Genomic DNA, 27,817 nt, shown 5'->3' on the forward strand with positions numbered 1-27,817 from the left:
GAATGTTAAATTCCATCTGTTTGGATTACAAACAATACAAGTTTTCTTATGCCAAGTAAAGTCATGGCTATTAAGTTTTCTTTAATTTTTCTTAACAAGAATAGAAAATTGAATGCTATATCTGGAATGAAATCGGAAATTCAGAGTAGTCCCTTAAGTACTTTGTTGACTTACTGACTTGAAATTCCCTTGACCTCTCCCGACCTCTGCTATCTTACATGGCAGCATTTTTCTTCATGTTCTTCAGTCCCTATGAGCTGTGTGGTATGTGGATAGTGTAGTGAAAAGAAAGGAAGGGAAGATAGGAATTTATTGGACACCTACTGTGTATTCAGCTGTGTACTAAGTGTAGAAATATAAACATTTAAGTTGGATTGACCAGTATGAGATCATGTGAAATCTAGTGCAAAGTTGCATGGTACAGATTTACCGTTTTTTACCTTTATTTTTCTTATATGGTACATGATTTCTTATTTGGACTCGTAAATCAGTTTTTGAGTGAATGAACAAATGAATGAATGAATGACTGTATGACTACATAAATATAAGTTCTGTAGGAGTTCATGCCCATGTCTTCATTTATTTTAACTCTACTACTCTCCACCCTCCTGTTCAAACCTTGGCCTAATGCAGGACTTTTTACTCAGCTTCATTCCATAATGCCCATTCCTCTTTCTCCTATTCCTATGAAGTTTATTTGGATGATGGCATTAAACTCTTAACTGGGCTACCTGCCCCATTTCCCCAGTCCACTGTCCAGATGATAGCTACCATCTTTCTAAAGCTTGCTTAGAGTTATTCAGTAGATCCCTTTTACAGTAGTGTCAAGTCCAAACACCTTAGCATGTTATGCAAAGCTGTCTAGGGTGATAATTTAAGATTGTGAGCAGTAGGTCTTTGACTATCATCAAAACTTTTTGAGGATAAGAATTCTATTTAATCATATCACATGCTCCTGAGCTCCCAGCTCCTGGTAGAGTATTATTAGGCTGGTGGGTGATCCCTCAAAACTGGCAAGGAACAAAAGATAATTTTATTCATTTAGGCCTCTGATGATTTAAACAACTATTCTTCAGATCTCTAACATTCTTTATGAAGGTAACAGATTAGTTTTGTAGTACATTATGACCTAGTAGTAGCCATTATTCAGTAAATATGACTTAATTTTTTTTCAGCTAAAGAAAGGGTTTTAAGTAACCTGCGGAAGCACGAGGACCCCCAACCTCCCCTTGTTCTGCAGCCAATGAGGCCTCCTGTGCCAGTTATTTCCTCAGCCTCGATCCTGAGTCAGAAGGACGCCATCCAGCTGGTACGCACAGACCTGAATCTGCTGCGGCAGCAGGCCAGGTGAGACCACAAGCCCTCCAGGATCGTGCTTCTGTGCTTGCTGCTTTGACAGCCTGATGAGTAGCACCTAGGAGAGCTTCTTCATTAGCCTTCTCACCACCAGGGTGATTTGACCAGACTGGCTCAGATGGTTACCTTAGTTAACCAAGTTGTGACAAGTCTTTTAATTTCATGTGGACATTACATGGTGCTTTCATGGCCTATATAAATTGTATAGTTTCTTGTGGCATTTCCAAGTGTCAGCAGTGCCAGCTAAATTTTTTTCTTACGCTTTTCCTGAGGAAATCTTCTGATACTGGAAAGATGGTGTTAAAAGGGAATGAAATGAGATTTACTCTCTTTTGTCACTGCTTTGCTCTCTTACTCTCCATATTCTTTTAAAAATTGACACAGATACTTGATCGAAGTGTGGGAAAGTCATTTTAGTATTTTGAGTTCACAGTGGATACAGAATGATCACCTGTATAAGGTTTTTTTTTTTTTTTTTTTTAAATTTATTTATTTATTTATTTATTTATTTATGGCTGTGTCGGGTCTTCGTTTCTGTGCGAGGGCTTTCTCTAGTTGCAGCGAGCGGGGGCCACTCTTCATCGCGGTGCGCAGGCCTCTCACTATCGCGGCCTCTGTTGTTGCGGAGCACAGGCTCCAGACGCGCAGGCTCAGTAATTGTGGCTCACGGGCCTAGTTGCTCTGCGGCATGTGGGATCTTCCCAGACCAGGGCGCGAACCTGTGTCCCCTGCATTGGCAGGCGGATTCCCAACCACTGCACCACCAGGGAAGCCCCTGTATAAGGTTTTGATTGTAGCTTGTGATCCTGTGAGGAGGAGTGCGTGTAGAGTCTGTTTTATTTATAAAGTGAAAGAGTTTAATCTTCGCAAAGCCCATGGGAATCAATCTCTTATTGGCCCTTTATCCCTTGGTTGTCTTTGGTTTAGTCATGTATCGTATGTGTGTTGTTTGCACATGCACCACACAGGCCGCCTGCACATCACTGTAATAATCAATACAGTTAAAACAGTGTTGACACCCATGTAAACAACTAGCTTTCCATGTCTTCCACATCTCAGTTTGAATTGCTAATATCTAAGACGTCACTGATACTTACAAATAAGGTCCCCCTTTAGGATGATTAAATCAGGATGGAATTCTCATTTGCTCTTCTGCATTTAAGGGTTCATTTAAAAAAACATTGTTGATATAACACAGATTCTAAATGGAGCTTTGTTTCTGGCTAAAAAGTTGTCTTACTTTTCCTTCCTTTTTTAACTCTTTGACTGCCAGGGAGAGGGTTTGGGTAAGTCTTGGCACACACACCTTTGGTTTTTTGTTACTGTGGAATTCTTGTGCCTTATTGTTCTCTAATGCAGGCTGGGGGTGACTGGAAGCCTTTATCACTTATCATAAAATCTTTCCTAAGACTTTTTTTTTTTTTTTTTAACCTACCGATGATGTTTTTCAGAACTGCAGCTCTTCGGGAATCTCAGCAGGTTGTGCTGGACAGTGAGCTGTTGGACACAATGCCCAAGCAGTATGTTAATCGAGAAGAACAGACCATGCTACATTTGGAGTGTAGAGGCAGTAGTGGCAAGAAGTGCCAAGGAGCAGGAGTTGTAACAGTTCAGGTAAGATTAAGTCTCTTCATAATTCAGAGAATTTCATTTGCGTCCCTAATATTGGCATATCATTGAGAAAGACTGAAAGAAGTATTTAGTACATCATCCATGTCCCAAAACATTTAATAGTTTTGGGGAGAGTGAAGATACACACAAAGCTAATCACTTATTTCCATAAGTGCTGATGAGTCTTGTAAGACAGATAGTCAAGATAGAAATGAAAAGAAAAGGGGAATAATTGAGATGATTCTTGGAGAGAGGGGCTCAAACTAGTGTTAAAAGATTTTGGTGATGATAGTTTGGATTCAGTTAGAAGGAATGCGGGAACGGGGTCACCATGACTTCACCTAGGGGCCAGTGGCTCAATCGATCTGTTTCGGTTGTTTTTTTGGGGGGCGTGATTCATGTTGGAAAGGTTGGAACTCACATTGGAAAGGATCATCACGTGGGGGCTCTGGCTGAATGCTGCGGGTAGTGGGGAGCCACTGAAGACAAAGGTGGGAGGCACGTGCGAAAAGCAGATCAGTTGGGTGGAGCTTGCTAACAGGCCAAAGTTGGTCTATAACATCGTAAGGACTTCAGAATGGAAGGTTAGCCTTAGTCAGTATGTCATAGCACTCACTTTATGCCAGGTAGAGTCTAAACACTTTACAGAACTTGTTTTATCCTCACCACAATACTGTAAGGTGGATATCTTTATTGTCTGTGTTTTCCAAGTGAAGAAATAGAGGCATAGAGAGGTTAAGTTACATATCCAAGGTGACGCTGCCAGGGAGTGGCAAAACCAGGAAGGCCCAGGAATTCCAGCTGCAGAGTGCATGCTCCTTAGTCACTGCACGGTACTCTTTCTGCAAGTGAATTCAGTATTCCGTGAGCTGGGAAAGAAATGCTTGGAGACAGGCGCTACCTGCTCCTTGACTACACTTGCACAAAAATAGCTACTCTTTTTTTGTTAGCTTTTACAAATTGGGGTATTTATTTTACTGACTCTTGGTTGTCTTTCAAAAATTTCCCTTCTTTTTGTGCCAGTCCATATTTTAACAGTTCTAATGTATTTTTCATCAGTTTCTTCTAGGAGACTGTTTTCTTAAAATGTCTTCTTTGAAATAATTTTTTATACTCATATTTTTTATTACCTTCAAAATTCATTTCTAATTTTTTTCAACATAGTTGTATGCCTCTATTAAGAAATTTGGCCTGGAATGTGAGATTCCTAAATACTGAGATAATATCTTTGGCCAGGTACCTTATGAAGTTAATTTTCTTTTGGTGTGTTTTTATTCCCCCAGTTGCTAATGCTTTAGCAAGACTAAGGTAGAGGTGTTTAAGAAGGATCCCTTGCTAAAATAATAAAACCGGAAGAAAAGTTTGCCAGCTGAGGGTGGAGTTTGAGTTGGTGGGGAAAAGGCTGAAAATGTATCCAGTTATAATAAAAAAGGGACATTTTATTACCAATCTGTGTTTTTACAAATATGGTATTTTTCCATATTTTGAAATTACATATCTTTGTCAGGCTGTTAATTCTATACAGAGAAGGGAATTCTCCTAAAATGCCTTTTTTTAAGGGACTACTGAGATAAGTACAAAGAAATGTCTTTCCAATTCTGGCTAATAGCTTACTGTTTGAAGAGTTGTAAATATTTGCTGTCCCAGCTGAAGAACAGGTCTGATTGCTTGACCTCCTATTAAATTTCAGGGTCTTGGCGGTGGAAAATACCACTAGGCAGACCTGGGAGCTTTAATTCTAAGCCTACCAGTGACCTGTCTTTTTTCCTTTTCAGAAAAAGGGATTATAGTCTTGATTTATCTGAACCCTTGAATTCAAATTTCTTTTATAACCTTTAGTTTGTTAATTCTGAAATAAAAAGGTACACCTTTTCTAAAATACCTTCAAAATAATTTTGATTGGAAGGAGATCAGAAAGAAGATGATCTATGATAGGGATTAAAATGAATATGCCTTAGATTTTGCTTTTACAGACAACACAAAAAATACTTTTCAAAAGAAAAATTGGTAGATGCTAAGATTGCTTGAAGGAAGAAGTAAAAAAACAAGAAAGGACAGACAGCAAAAATAGAGGAGATTTTATAGAAGCTTAAAGAATTTGAAAAATAACTGTGTTTTGTGGCCATAACCTCATTAGAAATATCCAAGTTTTCTTAAAGCACATTTTAATTTTCTGCTGGCCTTACTTGTTGCCCAGTGCCCTGACTTTCAGTTTGGGAAGTCCCATCATTTGGAAAATCCAGAAGCTTGGGAACTCCCACTGATGGCTCCTAGAAGTATCAGTATCAACAGTACTACTCCAGCCATTATTTTGCCTGATGATGCAGATGTACCAGGGGAATTAACAATGTAAAGACAGCAAGCAACTTTCGTAGTCTGAGACTTAAATAGGATTTCTTTGGAAAATTATACAGTAATTGCTAATTCCAGCTGTCCTGGGCAGTATTTACTGGTTGATACTTCTAGGAACTGAAGATAAAAATTTTTTTTTTGCTACTCATTAATGGCTAAGAGCAAAGTGGAGGAAAGTTAAAACTCTAGCTGCCGTGAAGCTGGGGCATTATCTAAGCAAGTCAGTTAGGTTTGCTCTGATTTTTTGTTAAATATTGTACTTGAGTCTAATGCTGTCCATTACACGAATGGATGACTTTAGTTTGTAGGAGGAGAGGTGTTTGTCAGGGGTAGGGAAGGTGAGTTCTGAGTGTTTATGGCTCATCAAGAAACTGTCACTGGGAGAGAGTATTCCTGAAGAAGGTAGATTGTGTTATTCTTACAATGTAAAACTGTAGCCCCTCCATATACAGGCGTCCAGTGACCACCTCGTGGTTGTGATTAGTAGTGTTGATCCTGTTTGACATCATTCTATCATCTGGTGGTGCTGAACATCATGAGGCCTCTTCTAGATTCCTCGGATCTCTAGCCACTTCTCAGTTTCCTCCAGGGTTCCTCAACGCTTGGATTGCTGGTTGTGCTTGGTTCTACTCCTGATTCCCTTCTTCACTGTGATACCAGCTGCTTTTTCCTTTTGTCTGTGCTGGAGTTCTTAATCTGGGGTTTGTGAAGGGTCTTTAGTGGGCCAGAGAAGACCCTGAAAGTGTATAGAAATTTTTTTTTTCCTGGAGAGTTCATAGATTCAGTCGATCCTCAACAGTCCATGACCCCCGAAGGGTCAGTCCATATGTTGATGACTCCTGTTCTGTTTGTCTAGTCCAGATTTCTCTCTTGAGTTCTAGGTCTAGACTTCTTCTTGCTTACTTAACGTTCTATGAATGTCCCATAGATACCTCAAACTCCTTAGGTCCTAAACTAATCTCATCTTTACCTGTCAAACCTGTTTTTTCTGTAATTCCACTTACCTGGGCTCCCAAGATGGAGACCGAGGCATCAGTATCCACATCCCCCCCCCCACCCCCACCCCTATACTTCCTATCTAGTTGCTTTCCAAGTCATATTGGTTCTGCTTTTGAAATGGCTTTAAATGTATGCCTTTCTCTGTTTGTATTGCCATTGCCCTATGGTCGGCCCACATCTCTTCTCCCCTGAACTAATACAGCAGCATTCCTGTCCATAGTCTTTCTCTCTATCTAGTTCATTTTCCACCATTCATCTTTTTAAACACAAATCTGATCACATTTCCGGGCTAAAATCCCGCATTGGTTCTCTAGTATCTAAAAGGAGTATGTCTCTTAGGACCCTCCGTAATCTGTTCTTAATCTTTTTCTAGCAACATCATTTACCCTCTCTCCCACTCTCCAAACCTTCTATTTTCTAGCAATTTAGACCTTTTCTGTTCTGCGAACATGACATGCCTTTGTTCTTAGCAGATGCTGTTATTTGTTCTCCCCCACTCATTTCTGAGCTTCTGCTCATCCCTTCATTCCTTGGTTCAGGCAGCATCTTTTCTTGAGGTCTTCTTGACTCTTCTAGTCAGACTGAGATATTCCCTCCTCTTATCGCAGCTTGAGCATGAATGCTGTTGTAGTTACCTGCTATTTTTCCTACCAGACTGTAACCTCTTTGGGAATCGAGCTCCTGTCCTTATTCATCTGTATTACCAGTACCACCTAGAATGGCTCTTGGCACATGATAGGTACCCTTTAACACCCCCGAATCGGTCAGTGAGAGCCACAAGCACACCACTTGTTAGACTGTATTACAGCTTGTTTTGTGTTAGGATTAGTTCTGTAGCCTTTAACAGATATTGAGTTACCTGAGGGTCAGGATCTTGTCTTTTTCATGTTTATGTTGTCAGTGCTTCACACAGTCAGTGTCACAGAATGGATGTGTTTGAAGGAATGAATGATGGATACATACCCTTCATAATGATCTCCCTGAAGATATTATCTGGCTGTGGAAGACATGGAAGTTGGAACTTTTTCCTACTAGAAATTGGCAGTCATTTTTGATCCTGCTTACCTTTGGCCAATTTAATGCTTAATTGGCCAGTTTAATGCTTTCCATACAAAATCCTGACTTAAATACCACACACTGCTCCACTTACCTTTTTACTCTAATACAAGTGTCTCCCGGGCATTCGATCTTGGAAAGCAGTAAGGCTGGTCATACTTCAGTGCACTACTTTATTTCTCAGCCCTGTTCAGAGTATTTCTTATCCCTTGCTTGGGCACTCTCACATTCCAGGTGATCTGCTAGGGGCTTTGCTTACGTTTTTCATTTACCTTCACAGAATGAGGAAGAGAAAGCAGGTTCAGAGAGACTCAGAGACTTGTCAAACTCACACAGCTAGTAAGTGGCTCAGTTGGAATTCAAGCCCGCATCTATTTAAATTCAAGAGTTGTGCTTTTCCATTCAATATTGGGAAATGGCCAGGCCATTTGCTTTGGCTATTTCAGCTCTGATTTTTGAAAAGTAGCTGATCATGATGGTCAAATCTCATTTGAATTAACATGTGTACCCGTTTCTTTCTGAGTTAGTGTGACAGGAGTGCTTCTTTTTCAGTGATTAGAGAATTCCTGGATTGGATGAATTTTTAAAATCAACTTCATGGAAAATAATTTTATATTTCAAGTGTGAATTTTAAGTTCTAAAATTAAAACATGTTAAGTGTATTTTAAATATAAATTTCAATGGCTCTTTTGTAAAGATTTCAAATTATATCATGAAAATATCTTATTGCTTAGTAGAATTTTTCTGTGAGGGAAAGCCCTGGAAATTTCCAGCCATCTGCAAATGTTTGAACTATGTGTAGCTTGTTTTGGGTATACAAAAGCCAAAGATATTTTCTGGGAAGTGAGACGTGCCTCTTCTGTGGTCGCCTCTCCTAACAGAAGCCTCTAATAATTTGGTGATATTCCCTGAGGATATGGGGTGATTTATAATAGGGTTCCTTTTGTTGTTCTTTGGTATTGTGGGGCATGTTTGCTGGACCCAGGACTGATTTATTATCATGTGAAAAATTTGCTCATTCCTAGAAATGAAAGATGGAAAAGACCCACTGAGGGCCTCACATTATTTTAACAGCTTACTGAAGCACATGCTTTGTGCAACTTTTGTATTTCTTTGTCTACTTATAGTGACTCAAGGGGACGGGCTTCCAGCATGCTGCTTTGTTCTATTGTCTACAGCTTCTTGTAATTATGAGCTGGTAGTCATTCAATCTCTCTCACCTCCCCTCAAGTAAGAAAAGAAAACTTTTAACAGTGGTAGGAACAATGAACGAAAATAAGTAGACTAGGAAATTATGATAATTTTGGGTTTTTTTGTGAGAAAGTTTAAACTTTCCTAAACTAGTTGATTTTCTTTTATTCTTCAGCATCAGTAGTTTCTACAACATGGGGTGGCAGTTTTAAAGTTCAAGTTACAAAGTGATTTTAGTCTTTTCTCTCTTCATTTCCCAGTCAAGTGAGCCTCTCTTTTTTATTACCCATTGTCTTTCCACTTCCCTTCATTCTTACCGTCTTCCTTCCTCCTCTCAGATTCTCTCTTTTCCTCTCTTTGATGCTTTCTCTCCAGGTCAGCCAAGGGCTGTGACTCTCAAAGACCCAGTTTAACTGTACTTGATGACATATTGGGCAAAAAAGCTGACTGCACATACTCCTGAGCACATTTTGGGCTATTAAACATTGGCCTGTTATTTGAAAGATTGGAAATAAAATATTTGTATTGATTCATTATGTGGTTTAATGGAAGTAATTTACTTTTTTTAATCTGTTGTTTCTCCAGTAGTAAAAATTGAAGTAATTGTTGTTAACATTATATGCTCTTGGATATTCACTTTTATGCCGTTTTTTTAAAATTAAACAATACTTTATTGCTAAAAAATGCTAACCATCTTTTATGCCTTTCGATTCGTAGTAACAGCTTATTATTTCTTTAAAACAAGAAGTTTTATAAAGATTTTTAACACAACATTGGTGAGTTTTGTGGAAGAAAGTTATTATCATGATCATAAAAGTAGGGGCTCAACATGCCATCTATCAGAGTTGTGCTGCACTGGGCTGCTGTGTAAAGCAAAACAAGCAGGACCATTGCCCTTCAGGAGCTTTTGATCTGGAATTTATGAAAATAACTCTGGCAGGGATATAAGGGATTCATTTGAGCAAGTTTGTAAATTAAGTAATTACATTATTTATAAACAAAGGATACCTGTAATCACTGCAGTGGTGGCTGAGGTCTGGGTTTGGGCAGGTGCATATAAAAGAAAATGTAGACTCTACTGCTCACCCAAGTGATTGGGGAAGACTATGTGAAGAGAATGTAGGATTTAAAATTCCTGCTCTCTAAATGTTCTGGTCTCTTCAGCATTTCCTGCCATGCCTGCAAGATAAGCCCAAATTCCCTAACCTGCATTAAAGGTATCTCTAAGACAGGCCCCCCTGCTCCCCAGTCTGATTACACTGCCCTCTTCAGCCCTGACCCCCTACTTGGTTGAGCTCCTCTTGGCTGTTCCTCTGTCCTGTCCCCCACAACTGCCACATTGTGTTGCAACCTGGGCCTAGGATATTCTCTGTATCTGTCCACAGGCAAAAAAGGACATTAAAAATGTACATACAAAGCAGTTATCGTATAGGTCACCATCAATTAATTAGAGAAAGGGATATTAACAACCCCCTCAAATAGGAAAGACATAATCTTAAATAAAGTATAGTTTTAAAAAAATTGAAATAAATTTAGTTTTTCTTTAAAAAAAGCTCAATAAATTCTTCTTATTTTTCACATCTTTACTGAGAACCAATAAAATTTTATCAAAGACCGGCTTTTAGGAACCACTGAATTAGTCAATTGCGCTTTCCTAGGCACGCAACTGGTTTGGGCACTTCTTGTATTTTATCTTATTTTTGGTGTTTCTTTTATAAGTATATATCTTTTCTTCCTTTCAAAATGGCAGTTGTTTTATTAACAGATTTGTATCATCTTCTTTTTATGTTTGGTGCAGATGAAACGTGCAGCCACAGTGTCTTGAGTCAAATTATATGTGCTTCTGGATTGGGAGAACAGAGAGGGGTTATGGTTATGGGGAGGGATGGCCAACAGAGGGGGGCTTGATGTGCTTCAAGAGAAGCCCCAGTGGTGGGAGACACTGAGTTTATTTTTGATGAGAATTGGAGCAGTGAAGCATGAGTGATGTAGAACATAGCCTACAAAAGGATCTGAACCAGCAATGAACTAATTCAAGTTTGATTCTTCATGAAAAGCCTGAGATTCTCGTATAGGTTTTTGACGTTTTTTCCCCCCATCCTTCTCAGGTTCAACTGAGAGTTTTGAGTTACAATATTAGTTGTAATAATATTCTCTTTATCAAATACCCAGGATATTTGTAATAAAATATCTGCTCTAGAAAGCTGTAGGGGCAAATAAGTCTGTTGACCACTTTAATTTTTGTTAGTTTGAAGGTTTGCATAAGAATGAAGCAATAAGCCAACAGCTTCATGTTTTGCGAAAAGAAGTGAAGCAGTTGCAAGCAGAAGCTGCTAAACCACCATCACTTAATATTGTGGAAGCCGCTGTGCATGCTGAAAACTTGATTACGTAAGTTTTGAGGGCATTATAATTTAAAATACTATTTGTTATTACTGACAGTAATCATACATGCTGCTATAGCCACCAGTCACCCACTAATTAGTACAGGGATCAGCGGCCTTTGGGCCAAATCTGACTTGCCATCTATTTTTATAAGTAAAGTTTTATTGTGACATAGCCATGCCCATTTATTTACCTAATGTGTATGGCTTTTATGCTACAATGGCAGAGTTGAGTGTAGTGACAATTTATAGCCCATAAAGCATAAAATATTTAATATCTGGCCCTTTGTAGAATAATTTTGCTGACCCTTGAATTAGGAGGTGATACATTGTATTAGAATTCAATCACGGAGAGATTTAGTGCTTAAGTTTTGTATTAAAGTCACATTTACCCAGGATGTCATCACTGAGCAAAGTTGGCAGTGGAATTGCTCAGGGGAACTAGGGCTCTCAGGTGTAGTTGCCAACTTGCGTTTGACTATTGTGGTTTCTCTTAGAGCTCTCCTTTTTCTTCCCAAAGCCACCAGGACATTACCTGGGAAACGGGAGGTTGACTCTGCCTTTTACTGCAGAGGTGACTGCATGTTCTAGTACCAGCAGCGAATCGCCCAGTAGATTAGGATGGTGGTGTGGACAGGGGAATTGAGACCTTTTGTGGGTTGGATTGCGGGGGTGGGGGGGTCTGAGAAGGAGGAGGAGATAAGGTGAACAAGAGGTTGATGTTTCTTTTACTAGAAAAGAAACTCAAAACAGAGTGAGAATTAGAAGAGAGATCTTTTATTCTAGGATCTTGTTCTATACAAAAACCTTTTTCTTCAACCTAAGTCAGTATTTTGGATTTTAAAATTTAGGGAAATCAAGGTTCTTGTGTTTAAAAATATGTATTTATATTACAATACATGAAATTGAGTAATAAATTATGAATTACATACAATTATGAAAATATTTAATGTTAATAAAGGCTGAATTTTTTCCCCCCAGGAGGACATAAAATCACTTCTGTGTATTGAAAAGTTGTTGGGTCAAGTTGGAAGCTATCCCGTGAAATATTTCTAAAGTGACATTCATATGGGGCTCTGAGGACTCTTAAGAATATTGCCTGAGAAATGTAGAGTATCAGGGAAACACTGTGGGTCTGGATTCTCTTACTGTAGACCAATAGCCTTACCTACATTTTCCCACAGGGCCTTAGTGAATGCCTACCAGTCGCACCCCACCCCTGGGGTTCAGAAGGTTGGCATCAGCCTCTTCTTTACTGTTGTGGATTACGTCAGCGATGAGACCCAGCGTCATCCTCCCACAAGGCAGTTCTTTACTTCATGCATTGAGATCTTGGGACAGGTAAGGTAATCCTGTGTTTTTAGCCTTATTTACATATGATGAGTCCCTACAGTGTCCTCATTAGATATAGTCAGGGTTGACTCCACACTTATATTATAGGTTCAGAGTCTTACCTAAGTCAGAAGCCCCTTTGAATTGCTGACTTCTCAAGATGTCGTTGGAATTGTTGATATGGAATTCTGCTTTTCATACAAGAGATATTAAATTATTAATATATGTAAGTCTCTGGGGAGACATCAGATTCTATCTTATGCTGTGTTAACAGTGGTATTACCAAAGCTCTTTATTGTTTATAAAATTCTTTTTGATTCATTATTTTATTTCACCCTCACAGTGACTCTGTGTGATTGATAGCATTCCCATCTTAAAGATGAGAAAACTGGTCTCTAAAAGATTAAGTGACTTGCCTGAGGAATACAGCTGGTGAGTGCTGGAGCTGAGAGGGACCCCAGGTCGTCTGACTCAACATTCCGTGCTTGCTCCACCTGTCCATCGCTGCCTCCCAGTTGCTAGTCACCATTTGTTTACTTATTTGACTTATTGTTAAATATATGGATATTTAACAAGGGCAGGGGCATTGTATCCATGCAGATTTATGAAATGTGTCATAAAAGCAAGAAATGCCACTTGCTGGAAAACATATAAATACTAATTAATCAGGTACTCTCACCCAAATTCAATTAAATAAGTACCTATTTATTGGATACTTTTAGGGAGGTGATACTGAGCAGATATTAAAATAGATGTTTTAGAATAGATTTTTGCCTGATTATAAAATTGTTGAGTGCTTATTGTAAGCAATACAGACAGCATAAAAAGTGTAAAGAGGGGACGGAGTCAAGATGATGTTCTAGGAGGATGCGGAATTTGCGTCTCCTCACAACTAGGGCACCTACCAGGCACCAGAGGGGGACCATGGACACCTAAGGGGACGGGAGGAACCCCCAGCGACTGGGCAGGACGTGGGGTGTGGGGGGAGTGCAGGGGGAGGAGAAGTGGAGGTGGGACGGGAGTGGTGCCCCTGAGGAGCGGCTGGGGGAAGGGAAAGGGGGGAATTGGGGAATGATTGGGAGGGCAGAGGATCAAAAGGGAGCGTGGCCAGGTTTCCCCTGCCCACTTGGGCCCCCAGGAACCTGCTGAGATCCCGGGCCTGATCTTCTGCTCACCTAGGCCCCCTCCAGCCACGTGGGTCCTGAGGGAGTGGGAGGGAGGGAAGGAGGAGCAAAAGTAAAGGCCAGACCTCCGGGACCGGCATCCCTAAGGGGTAGCTGGGGGAGGGGAGGAGTCTTACACCCAGCGGGACCCACCCACGGTTAGGGGTCCAGCTGCGACGGGGAAGACCCTGGGGGAGATGGTGGGGGAGGGGCATGAAGGAACGGAAGGGAACGGGGCCAGCGCTTTCCCTATCCACTTAGGCACCGGGAAGCCTGTTGGGCTCCCGGGCCTAATCCTCTGCCCTCAGAGCCTCCCTCCTGCTGCGCAGAACCCAAGCCCCGCCCCTACACCCCCATCCAGGGCCCCACCTCTACACTCAGAGACCCCCTCCAATGCGCTGGGCCTAAACCCCACCCACACACCCTCACCCAGGGCCCTACCTACAAACTCCAGAACTCCACACTCCAGAGGCCCTCCTTTCCATGTGCTGCCTCTCCCCTTCTGCGCAGGTCCTAAGCAGAGGCCCTGCCCCACGCTTGAACGTCGCCCCGCCTAGGCCCCACCCCCAAGGCCTTTTCTGGCTGCATGGGTCCTGAGCCTAGGCCCCGCCCCACGCTCAAATGTCATCTCCCACCTGCCTAGGTCCCGCCCCACCCTAAACCCCACCCCTGGCTAAATTCCACCCTGCCTAAACTCTGCCCCCATAGCCAAGGCTTTTTTTTTTTTTTTTTTTTCCTTTATTCCTCTTTTAGATTGGGGTTCTGTTTTACCTTGTTGATTCATTGTTGTTAATTCTTTTATATTTTTATTTTTCCTAATAAATCTTTTATTTTTCTACTTTTCTTTTACTCTTTAAACTTTGTTATTGTTCTCTCCTTTGGCTTGTTCCCCCCTCCCTGCCCCCCCGCCCCCCGCCCTTTTTTTTTTTTAGTTTTTTTTTCTTTTTTCTGTTGTGGTTTTATTTTACCTTGTTGCAGTTGTTTCAGTTATAGTTTTATTTTTCCTAATATAATTTTTGTCTTTCTAATTCTGTTTGTTTTTTATTCTTTGATATTGTACTGCTCCTTTTTTTCTTTTTTCTCTTTTACTGCTCCACGAAGCTTATGGGATCTTGGTTCACAGGCTGGAGGTCAGGCCCGAGCGCCTGTGGTGGGAGCTCCAAGTCCAAACCACTGGACTAACAGAGAACCTCAGACTTCAGGGAATATCAATTGGGGTGAGACCTCGCGGAGGTCCTCATCTCAGCACCAAGACCCAGCTCTATCCAACTGCCTGCAAACTCCAGTACTGGACGTCTCAGGCCAAACAACCAGTAAGACAGGAATACAGCACCACCCATCAAAAAAAAAAAAATGAAACAACAAAAAAATGTTACAGACTAAGGAGCAAGGTAAAAACCTACAAGACCAAATAAATGAAGATGAAATAGGCAACCTACCTGAAAAAGAATTCAGAGTAATGATAGTAAAGGTGATCCAAAATCTTGGAAACAGAATGGAGAAAATACAAGAAACACTTAACAAGGACCTAGAAGAACTAAAGAGCAAACAAACAATGATGAACAACACAATTACTGAAATTAAAAATACTCTAGAAGGAGTCAATAACAGAATAACTGAGGCAGAAGAACAGATAAGTGAGCTGGAAGATAAAATGGTGGAAATAACTGCCAGGGAACAGAATAAAGAAAAAAGAATGAAAAGAGTTGAGGACAGTCTCAGAGACCTCTGGGACAACATTAAATGCACCAACATTCGAATTATAGGGGTCCCAGAAGAAGAAGAGAAAAAGAAAGGGTCTGAGAAAATATTTGAAGAGATTATAGTATAAAACTTCCCAAACATGGGAAAGGAAATAGTCAATGAAGTCCAGGAAGCACAGAGAGTACCATACTGGATAAACCTAAAGAGAAACACGCTGAGACATATATTAATCAAACTATCAAAAATTAAATACAAAGAAAAAATATTAAATGCAGCAAGGGAAAAGCAACAAATAACATACAAAGGAATCCCCATAAGGTTAACAGCAGATCTTTCAGCAGAAACTCTGCAAGCCAGAAGGGAGTGGCAGGACATATTTAAAGTGATGAAAGGGAAAAACCTGCAACCAAGATTACTCTACCCAGCAAAGATCTCCTTCAGATTCGATGGAGAAATTAAAACCTTTACAGACAAGCAAAAGCTAAGAGAATTCGGCACCACCAAACCAGCTTTACAACAAATGGTAAAGGAACTTCTCTAGGCAGGAAACACAAGAGAAAGAAAAGGCCTACAAAAACAAACCCAAAACAATTAAGAAAATGGTAATAGGAACAGACATATCGCTAATTACCTTAAATGTAAGTGGATTAAATGCTCCAACCAAAAGACATAGACTGTATGAATGGATACAAAAACAAGACCTGTATATAATGCTGTCTACAAGAGACCCACTTCAGACCTAGGGACACATACAGACTGAAAGTGAGGGGATGGAAAAAGATATTCTATGCAAATGGAAATCAAAAGAAAGCTGAGTAGCAATTCTCATACCAGACAAAATAGACTTTAAAATAAAGACTATTGCAAGAGACAAAGAAGGACATTACATAATGATCAAGGGATCAATCCAAGAAGAAGATATAACAATTGTAAATATTTATGCACCCAACATAGGAGCACCTCAATACATAAGGCAAATGCTAACAGCCATAAAAGGGGAAATTGACAGTAACACAATCATAGTAGGGGACTTTAACACCCCACTTTCACCGATGGACAGATCATCCAAAATGAAAATAAATAAGGAAACACGAACTTGAAGTGACACATTAAACAAGATGGACTTAATTGATATTTATAGGACATTCCATCCAAAACCAACAGAATACACTTTCTTCTCAAGTGCTCATGGAACGTTCTCCAGGATAGACCATATCTTGGGTCACAAATGAAGCCTTGGTAAATTTAAGAAAATTGAAATCGTATCAGGTATCTTTTCCGACCACAACGCTCTGAGACTAGATATCAATTACAGGAAAAAAACTGTAAAAAATACAAACACAGGGAGGCTAAACAATATGCTACTAAATAACCAAGTGATCACTGAAGAAATCAAAGAGGAAATCATAAATTACCTAGAGACAAATGACAATGAAAACACGATGACCTAAAACCTATGGGATGCAGCAAAAGCAGTTCTAAGAGGGAAGTTTATAGCAATACAGTCCTACCTCAAGACACAAGAAAAATCTCAAACAACCTAACCTTACACCTAAAGCAATTAGAGAAAGAAGAACCAAAAAAACCCAAAGTTAGCAGAAGGAAAGAAATCATAAAGATCAGATCAAAAATAAATGAAAAACAAATGAAGGAAACAATAGCAAAGATCAATAAAACTAAAAGCTGGTTCTTTCAGAAGATAAACAAAATTGATAAACCATTAGCCGGACTCATCAAGAAAAAGAGGGAGAGGACTCAAATCAATAAAATTAGAAATGAAAAAGGAGAAGTTACAACAGACACTGCAGAAATACAAAGCATCCTAAGAGACTACTACAAGCAACTCTATGCCAATAAAATGGACAACCTGGAAGAAATGGACAAATTCTTAGAAAAGCACAACCTTCTGAGACTGAACCAGGAGGAAATAGAAAATATAAACAGACCAATCACAAGCACTGAAATTGAAACTATGATTAAAAATCTTCCAACTAACAAAAGCCCAGGACCAGATGACTTCACAGACGAATTCTTTCAAACATTTAGAGAAGAGCTAACACCTATCCTTCTCAAACTCTTCCAGAATATAACAGAGGGAGGAACACTCCCAAACTCATTCTACAAGGCCACCATCACTCTGATACCAAAACCAGACAAAGATGTCACAAAAAAAGAAAACTACAGGTCAATATCTCTGAACATAGCTGTAGAAATCCTCAACAAAATACTAGCAAACAGAATCCAACAGCACATTAAAAGGATCATACACCATGATCAAGTGGGGTTTATCCCAGGAATGCAAGGATTCTTCAATATATGCAAATCAATCAATGTGATACACCATATTAACAAATTGAAGGATAAAAACCATATGATCATCTCAATAGATGCAGAAAAAGCTTTTGACAAAATTCAACACCCATTTATGATAAAAACTCTTCAGAAAGTAGGCATAGAGAGAACCTACCTCAACATATAAAGACCATATAGGACAAACCCACAGCCAACATTGTTCTTAATGGTGAAAAACTGAAACCATTTCCTCTAAGATCAAGAACAAGACAAGGTTGCCCACTCTCACCATTATTATTCAACATAGTTTGGGAAGTGTTAGCCACAGCAATCAGAGAAGAAAAATAAATAAAAGGAATCCAAATCAGAAAAGAAGAAGTAAAGGTGTCACTGTTTGCAGATGACATGATACTATACATAGAGAATCCTAAAGATGCTACCAGAAAACTCCTAGAGCTAATCAATGAATTTGGTAGAGTAGCAGGATACAAAATTAATGCACAGAAATCCCTTTGATTCCTATACACTAATGATGAAAAATCTGAATGAGAAATTATGGAAACACTTCCATTTACTATTGCAACAAAAAGAATAAAATACCTAGGAATAAACCTACCTAAGGAGACAAAAGACCTTTATGCAGAGAACTATAAGACACTGATGAAAGAAATTAAAGATGATATAAACAGATGGAGAGATATACTATGTTCTTGAATTAGAAGAATCAACATTGTGAAAATGACTGTACTACCCAAAGCAATCTGCAGATTCAGTGCAATCCCTATCAAACTACCAATGGCATTTTTCACAGAACTAGAACGAAGAATTTCACAATTTGTATGGAAACACAAAAGACCCGAATAGCCAAAGCAATCTTGAGAAAGAAAAATGGAGCTGGAGGAATCAGGCTCCCTGACTTCAGACTATAGTACAAAGCTACAGTAATCAAGACAGTATGGTACTGGCACAAAAACAGAAATATAGATCAGTGGAACAGGATAGAAAGCCCAGAGTTAAACCCAGACACATATGATCACCTTATCTTTGATAAAGGAGGCAAGAGTATACAAAGGAGAAAAGACAGCCTCTTCAATAAGTGGTGCTGGGAAAACAGGACAGCTACATGTAAAAGAATGAAATTGGAACACTTCCTAACACCGTACACAAAAATAAACTCAAAATGGATTAAAGACCTAAATGTAAGGCCAGATAGTATAAAACTCTTAGAGTAAAACATAGGTAGGACACTCTACGACATAAATCACAGCAAGATCCTTTTTGACCCCCCTCCTAGAGAAATGGAAATAAAAATAAAAATAAACAAATGGGACCTAATGAAACTTAAAAGCTTTTACACAACAAAGGAAACCATAAAAACGAAAAGACAACCCTCAGAATGGGAGAAAATATTTGCAAACGAAGCAACTGACAAAGGATTAATCTCCAAAATATACATGCAGCTCAATATCAAAAAAAAACCCCAACCCAATCCAAAAATGGGCAGAGGACCTAAAGAGAGATTTCTCCAAAGAAGATATACAGATTGCCAACAAACACATGAAAAGATGCTCAACATCACTAATCAGTAGAGAAATGCAAATCAAAACTACCATGAGGTATCACCTCACAGCAGTCAGAATGGCCATCATCAAAAAATCTACAAACAGTAAATGCTGGAGAGGGTATGGAGAAAAGGGAACCCTCTTGCACTGTTGGTGGGAATGTAAATTGATACAGCCACTATGGAGAACAGTATAGAGCTTCCTTAAAAGACTAAAAATAGAATTACCATATGACCCAGCAATCCCACTACTGGGCATATACCCTGAGAAAACCATATTTCAAAGAGTCATGTGCCACAATGTTCATTGCAGCACTATTTACAACAGCCAGCACATGGAAGCAACCTAAGTGTCCATTGACAGATGAATGGATAAAGAAGCTGTGGCACATATATACAGTGGAATATTACTCAGCCATAAAAAGAAACGAAATTGAATCATTTGTAGTGAGGTGGATGGACCTAGAGTCTGTCATACAGAGTGAAGTCAGAAAGAGAAAAACAAATACCATATGCTAACACATATATATGGAATCTAAAAAAAAAAATGGTTCTGATGAACCTAAGGGCAGGACAGGAATAAAGACACAGGCATAGAGAATGGACTTGAGGACACGGGGAAGGAGAATGGTAAGCTGGGACAAAGTGAGAGAGTAGCATTGGCATATATACACTACCAAAAGTAAAATAGATAGCTAGTGGGAAGCAGCTACATAGCACAGGGAGAACAGCTCTGTGCTTTGCGACCACCTACAGGGGTGGGATAGGGAGGGTGGGAGGGAGACGGAAGAGGGAGGGGATATGGGGGTTTACGTATGTATATAGCTGATTCACTTTGTTATACAGCAGAAACTAACAAAACACTGTAAAGCAATTACACTCGAATAAAGATGTAAAAAAAAGTATAAAGAAGAAAAATTTCTCACAATCCTCATCTGGAGATATTGGTTACATAGCTAACATATCATTATAGTTTGTCTTGTGTATCTATGTCTATTAGTTTATGTGTGTATATGTAAAAATACACAGTTAATAACTAGCACATGCTGTTTTATAACCTGCTTTTTTCATTCAAACACATGTTTTAGACATTATTCTTGATAATAAATACAGACCTATATCATGGTATTTAATATATAGTGTTCCATGGTATAGATATATTGTAATGTATTGAGCCAGTGCCCTCTGGATGAATACTTAGGTAGGTTGTTTGTTTTGCTACGGTAAGCCTGAGCTAAATATTCTTACATATCTTTGTGAAATTATTGTGCTGTTTTTCCTAGGATAATTTCCTAGAAGTATGATTGCTATGTCAAAAGGATTAGCGTTTGATGTATATTATTATACTGTCCTCCTGGGAAGTTTGTACCTATTTACATTATAATAGCAGGGTTTGAGTTTATTATTCTCCATATTAGAACTAACATTAGGAATGATCATTCTTTATAAGTCTTGCTAATCTAATAGGGGAAGTGGTACTTTGTGATTATTTTAAGTTGTATTTCTTTAAGTACTTGTTCAGTTGCCTGACTTTTCAGATGATTATTGGCTGTTTAATAATTTTTTTGTGTGATTTTTCTGGTATTGTCCTTTGCATGTTTTCTGCTGGAGAGTTTCTTGTTTTTTGATTGTTTTGAAAGAGCTCCTCAGACTGGTAACCTGGTACCTGGAATGTGGTATAATTTTTCTACTGTGTCATTTTTCTTTAATTTTATGATGCTTTTTGCCATATTGAAGTAAAAATTTTTATATATTCAAATCTATCAGTCTTGTCCTTTATTATTTCTGCCTCTGGTCAAGCTTATGAAAGCTTTCCTGACTCTGAGATTATTTAAATATTCACTTATATTCTAGTACTTTTAAACATTAGAACCAAGTTACAAGAAGGTGAGGTTATCTTGTGTGTATATTAGTTGTGAAAATTAGCTTTTTCAAAGTATTAAAAGCACATCTCAATAAAATGTGTAACCTAGAAGTTTTTTTTCTTGACGTAATGCAGAATCACTTAGCAATCATGGTGGGTACATTGCAAATTTCCAGATTCAGATTATCCCAATATTTTAATCTTTTAAACATTTTCTTTGGTGTGTCCAAATGAAATGAATGGATTATCCAGAATTTTTAATATCACTTACATTGGAAGTGACAGGTTTATCGATGTTGATTTTAGATTTCTTTTGATTGTTTCATATTCTCATTTAGAAAAAATGCTATTTGCCTTATGTACTATTCCTTAAAACTTGGGTGCTTAAGTAAAAGTTGGGGAGGGGAGAATTTAATGACATTCTCCCTTTTTAATTCTTTCAAGGTGTTTATAAGTGGCACTAAATCAGAATGCAGAAAAGTCCTTCAGACCATTCTGAAGAACAGAAGGCTCTGCTCTCTCTTGTCTCCTTTCTTTACTCCCAACGCTACGCCTGCGGAGTTCATACAGCTGTATGAGAAAGTGGTGAAGTTTCTGAGTGAGGACAACAGTGATATGATTTTCATGCTGCTGACCAAGGTGAGCTGTCATTCAGTCCTGCTGTTGTCATTGAAACGTAGATACTGCTGTTGTTTCCCAGCTCCACAGAAATGCACGGCCCTCGGAGCTCTGTCTCCAGGTGGACTGGAGACTGACAGGCCATTTTCACATTTGATATCATCTTCAAATAGCATCCCAGAGCTGCTGCTTCTGGGGGCGCTGATTCTGTTATATAGGACAGTCTTACTCATGTAGTGTAAAAAGGACCAGTTCCCATTCCCAAACTCTCTTTAAAAACTTCATACAGTTTTGAAATATTCATAGTAATAATTTAGTACATCCTTCTTTTGAATGTATGCCTTAATTGTGTTTGATAATTGAGTTGTAATATGTCAGAGTGTCTCATATTTAGAATAAGCCCAATCTAAGCAAATTGCCTTTGTTTTATTCCTAATAGAATATTAACTCAGACCAAGGCAATGAATTTACTTAACCAGTTGAGAATTTCAGAGCCTTAGCTATTTTGCCTTCAGTCGTACTTCTCTGACATCTGTGAGTCATAAAACCTGGGCATTTTTTAGGACCTGGAGACTGATCTCAGTTTGTAATGGGGGAGACCATGTTTTATAGTTTGGGATTCTGGAAGGTGATATCAATACTCTGAATTTTCACTAACTGATGCACTCTTTGAAACATGGCCATTAGATGGAGATAGTTCCATAAAGTGGCCGCTTGTTTGTGGCACTATGACCAGTGAAGAAGAACTACGAAGTTCTGATCCTTGTGTTGTAGGGAAAACTTAACAACAAGATTTTTAAATTGCAATAAAGCATGCAGGGCTGAGAAAACTGCCTCTGCAATCCCAGAGACTGAAGTATAGATGGAGGCATAATGGTACTGTCAGTTACTGAACTGCCTAGATTCTTTTAAGTATATAAATTTTTGTTTCAATCTTTATAAAAAGCTAAATGCTAGGTAAGCTTTGACTTTCAAACTAAATTTGCACATAATTTTCTCTATTTCAATTAATTTTCTAGTATAAATAAAACTGCTTCTTATTTCCTTTTCTTTTTAGTTCGATCTTAAGCAATGGTTAAACGCCACTAAACCTCCTCTGTCTGATCGTACCAGGCTTCTGGAGTCCATTCATTTGGCACTTACTGCCTGGGGCCTTGAACCAGATGAAGATATTTTGATGCCATTTAATCTTTTCTGTAAGCACTGGACTTACCTTCTTCTCTACCAGTTCCCTGACCAGTACAGTGACATTCTGAGGCTGCTGATGCAAAGTAAGTGCCTTAATTGTGACTGATTAGATCACAGTGAATGTTTAATATGACATTTACCATTCTACAGATGTCATCCAAAAATGTAAAAATAATGCAAGTATGCAGGAGTTTAGAATCACTAATCTTCACCCAAAGTGCTCAATGAACAATGCCCAAAAGGTTGCTGTCTGTAAAAATGGTCAGTTATTGTCCTAAATGTCAGAATGGGCCCTAATTGGGCAAGACAGCTCTTAGACATTGGGGTTGGAGTCGTGCACCCACCTTTTTACCTCGACTTTGCAGCTGTCCTGAACTGGGGTGGGCCTGCTTACTCTGGTGACTGTAGATTTGGGAAGAGGAGGAAGTTGCTCCTTTACAGTATGCTTAATATGCTGGTTGGTTTCTCTATAGTTCCAAAATGGTGGATAAATTTAGTCTTTTTCCCCCCTAATTTTTTGACTCTTGTTTTTTGCAAATGAATTTTATCCCTGTATAATGATACACTGTATTTATATTATCCAAGAGAAAGAGAGCAGCATTAAATTTTCCAAATTCCCACTGTTTCTGTCCCCCTCCTGCAGTTTTCCATCAGAGTGTTGGAGATCAGAGGAGAAATAAAGAGTGTAGGCTTTTTTATTTTTGGAATTTCACTAGGCAGGAATTTTATTGAAATTTGAAAAATGAGATAGTATTTACTTTTTTTCATCTGACCTTCATACTGTTTATAGATGTAATGGAAAACTAAATTTTGCTTTATGTCAAGTCTTTGTGTTACATCATAGAAATAGTATAATGAATAAGTTAATGATCTTTGTATTGGACTACCTGAAGAATACTGAAATGTATGGTCTCATTTTCAAAGCACTACAAAACGTTCATTGTTTCCTACAGAGGCAAGTTGCAGGGTGCGTGGAGAATGGTGGTAGGGAAATATACTTGTATAATTTTTAATGCACATTTGCATAGCTAAGTTTTGCCCTAAATTTTCAAAACTGGTTAAGCATATATTGTGGGTTTTTTCCCTGAAACCTTTTAAAGAGATTGTAAATTGTTTATATAGGCAACCATTGACTTGGATTTAGCAGGAAATTTTTATTTCCCAGGAAAAGTAATTCAGTTACAGGCTTAAGAAAACAGTACCGCCTCTGTCAGATTCCATAACCTCCAGCCTCCTGGTTTCCATCCCTCCCTGGCCACCGTATCGGTGTTCCCAGGGCTTCATCCTTTGCTCGTCTGATTTGCCCTGGGTGAGCCCACTGCAATTTTCCCTGGCTTCACTGACATCTTCTAGGCGTGCATGACTCCACACCTGTAGCTGTGTTCCAGGTCTCTGCCCTAAGATCCAGACCGCAGTAGCTATTGGGACACAGACCCTTCACTGTCCCCTAGGTACCTCCCACCCACTAGTGCAGCTGACTTCATCATCCTTCCCCTCAGACCAGCCCCTATGAGCCACTGTTGTCCTAGTTGATCTTTGTGCCACCTCTGGGGGGAAAGGACCTGAGGGTGTATAATTCCTGTCCTCTGGGAAGTCAGTTTTGCAGGTAGCAGAGTGCTGGTTGGTAGTCTCTACTTTTGCATACTGTTTCTGTGTTGCTTTAGCTTTTGCCCAGTGTAGGAGTGGACTTTTAGGGGCTAGTAAGAGATTCCTCCTGAACAGAGCCTAGACTCTGCAGTTGCAATTCTGCACCATGGGTCCTTTGTTGTCTCTCTCACATTGTCCAGCCAGGAAAATGGCACCTTTACCATTCCCCAGTCAGGGGCTGGTAGGTGGGAGTCCCCCGCCAGATTCCAGCTCAGATGGCTCGGCTGTGCTCACTACCTGTAGGGTTATCAGGAGTACGGAAAGTCAAGTGTCCATGTGGACAGATCTTTCAATAGGTTCTCTTAACTTTGGTCTCTTCACCACAGATCTTTTTTTTTTTTTTTTAACGTTTTTATTGGAGTATAATTGCTTTACAATGGTGTGTTAGTTTCTGCTTTATAACGAAGTGAATCAGTTATACATAGACATATATCCCCATATCTCTTCCCTCTTACATCTCCCTCCCTCCCACCCTCCCTATCCCACCCTTCTAGCTGGTCACAAAGCACCGAGCTGATCTCCCCGTGCTATGCGACTGCTTCCCACTAGCTATCTATTTTACATTTGGTAGTGTATATATGTCCATGCCACTCTCTCACTTTGTCCCAGCTTACCCTTCCCCCTCCCCATGTCCTCAAGTCCATTTTCTAGTAGGTCTGCGTCTTTATTCCCATCTTGCCCCTAGGTTCTTCATGACCATTTTTTTTTTTTTTTAGATTCCATATATATGTGTTAGCATACGGTATTTGTTTTTCTCTTTCTGACTTACTTCACTCTGTATGACAGACTCTAGGTCCATCCACATCACTACAAATAACTCAGTTTCGTTCTTTTTTATGGCTGAGTAATATTCCATTGTATATATGTGCCACATGTTCTTTATCCATTCATCTGTCGATGGACAGTTAGGTTACTTCCATGTCCTGGCTATTGTAAATAGAGCTGCAATGAACATTGCACCACAGATCTTTATGAATTTGGTTTGGATTTTTATTTAATACTCATTCATTTGTAAAGTACATGTGTTCTTTGATTCAAGTTGAAAGTTAGTTTGTGAAGGATGCTGACTTGCTGTCCTCTGTCCCTGCCTGGTAAGGCTCTGCTGAGCAGCTGCTGAGCCCCGAGTGTTGGAAAGCCACCCTAAGAGCCCTGGGCTGCTGCGTCCCAGGCTGCCAGCAGGGGGCAGCTTCTGCTGAGACCACGGTGCTTCAGAGCTCTCCGGATGTTCTCTTGTCAGACAAGCAGGTGTGTAGCTCTTGGTCTCTGAAGTTTTTGCGCGTTTCTTTTCCATTTCCTTTGTAGTTTTTTTTTTTTTTTTTAATTTATTTATTAAAAAAATTTTTTTTTTCTTGGCTGCATTGGGTCCTTGTTGCTGCTCTCAGGCTTTCTCTAGTTGCGGCGAGCGGGGGCTACTCTTCCTTGCGGTGTGCGGGCTTCTCATTGCGGTGGCTTCTCTTGTTGCAGAGCACGGGCTCTAGGTGCACAGGCTTCGGTAGTTGTGGCACGCAGGTTCAGTAGTTGCAGCCTGAGGGCTCTGTGGCACACAGGCTTCAGTAGTTGTGGTGCACGGGCTTAGTTGCTCCGCGGCATGTGGGATCTTCCTGGACCAGGGCTTGAACCTGTGTCCCCTGCACTGGCGGGAGGATTCTTAACCACTGCGCCACCAGGGAAGCCCTGTATGTTTTTTAAACAACTGGAACACATTTAAAATTTATATCTAACAACGCATCTTTTTATCTCTAAGAGCCCTGTGTTTTCCTTTGTCAGTCATCTCCCGTTCCCTCTACCCCGACCCGCACCCGCCTCCTGTGCCTGGATCAGCTTTCTCTCATACCTCAGAGTCTGATTCTTGCCTCTCTGTTCAGGAACAGCCCAGCCCCAGCCCCTGTGTGTACCTCGCCTCCCCACCTTAACCCTCCTGCTTCACTGGCTCCTTCGAGCAGGTTTTCACGCAGTGTTCCACAGAGCTCTCAGCTTCATCAATTTTATATGATGTGGGTCCACATGAATTTAGTTGAAAAAAGGGTTCCTTTGCTTTAGAAAAGGAGTTTGAAATCTGCTGATTTACTTTTCATATGCTATATACCTTTGCAACTCGATTACAAAGTCAAAGCCCTCCATCACAGTCTACTGTAGTATTCTACTGAAAGTAGATATTCAGTAAGCATTTTTTAAACCGGTCATTCTTTTCTAGGTAATGGAGACTATACATTGGCTCTCAAACTTTTTTTATAAGCTTCGGTTATCCACGTTGGACTTTAAAAGTTTTGGTTTATTCTCAAAATGGAGTCCTTACATGGCAGATATGAAGATACTCTTGGGCTACCTTGTAAAAAGACTGCTTGACTCAGAAATGGCCTGCTTGGCCCAAGATCCATCTGCCAGCAGCAAAACAGGTAATATGCCTTTAGTGCAACGTGGAGCTTAGGTGTTCTGACCTTCCATTAGAAGAGACTTGAATAGACACATTAAGAGATTTAAAACTTGGTGATAAATCTGTATATCTGAGTGTCATGAAGAAGAAATAGGAAATACACAGTATAAGTGTGAACCCATATATGTGTCATACCTATATTCACTTACACAGTGGGTGCTTGCTTCAGCGTGTTTCTGCCTCTCCTTTGTAAGGTGAAGTACAAAGAGATAGGTTTCAGTCTCCAACTCTTTCTTCCTATTATTTATCTCATTAAGAGTATTTAAGTTTTTATTTTTAAAAAATGCATGTTATAAAATTGTCCATGACATTGTGTTATAATAAAACTTCTTCAATTTAAGAAATTTCATTGCAGCAAATGAAAACTGAAACATGTTTAGTTATATTAAACATGTTGTTTGTATGTCACCATAGGTTTATGAATATACAGATAATAAGTAGATTTTCTATATAGTTATCAATGATCTTGACAAAGGGTGGACTTGTTTCTCCTTTTTCTTAATTGAAGTATAGTTGATGTACAATATTATATAAGTAACAGGTGTATAATATAGTGATTCACAATTTTTAAAGGTTATACTCCATTTATAGTTATTATAAAATATTGGCTATATTCCCTGTGTTGTACAATATATCTCTGTAGCTTATTTTATACCTAATAGTTTGTACCTCTTAACCTCCTACCCTTATATTGCCCCTCTCCCTTCCCTCTCCCCACTGGTAACCACTAGTTTGTTCCCTATATCTGTGAGTCTGCTTCTTTTTTGTTATATTCACTAGTTTATTTTTTAGATTCCACATATAAGTGGTATCATATAGCATTTGTCTTTCTCAGTCTGACTTATTTCACTTAGCATAATGCCCTCCAAACCCTCCATATGTTGCTGCATATGGAAAATTTTCATTCTTTTTTATTGTGTATATGTGTGTGTGTGTGTGTGTGTGTGTGTGTGTGTATGCGTGTATGCCACATCTTCTTTATCCATTCATCTGTTGATGGACACCTAGGTTGCTTCCATATCTTGGCAATTTTAAATAATGCTGCTATGAACATTGGGGTGCATA

The 27,817-nt window shown here is 39.4% G+C and overlaps 1 protein-coding gene across 2 annotated transcripts in view; it reads left to right on the forward strand.

Moving 5' to 3' along the window:
• The window catches only part of EPG5 (ectopic P-granules 5 autophagy tethering factor), a 123,682-nt gene that overhangs the window by 67,839 nt on the left and 28,026 nt on the right, over positions 1–27,817 (forward strand). For both annotated transcript variants that reach the window (XM_057526387.1, XM_057526388.1), the window contains exons 26-33: positions 1,176–1,347; positions 2,808–2,970; positions 10,814–10,956; positions 12,134–12,290; positions 21,310–21,504; positions 22,541–22,754; positions 25,415–25,563; positions 26,513–26,714. In XM_057526387.1, coding sequence (XP_057382370.1) covers positions 1,176–1,347; positions 2,808–2,970; positions 10,814–10,956; positions 12,134–12,290; positions 21,310–21,504; positions 22,541–22,754; positions 25,415–25,563; positions 26,513–26,714 — 1,395 coding nt within the window. The remainder of the gene's footprint in view (positions 1–1,175; positions 1,348–2,807; positions 2,971–10,813; positions 10,957–12,133; positions 12,291–21,309; positions 21,505–22,540; positions 22,755–25,414; positions 25,564–26,512; positions 26,715–27,817) is intronic.

Source organism: Balaenoptera acutorostrata, chromosome 13, assembly GCF_949987535.1.
Source record: "Balaenoptera acutorostrata chromosome 13, mBalAcu1.1, whole genome shotgun sequence".
Taxonomy (NCBI): Eukaryota; Metazoa; Chordata; class Mammalia; order Artiodactyla; family Balaenopteridae; genus Balaenoptera; species Balaenoptera acutorostrata.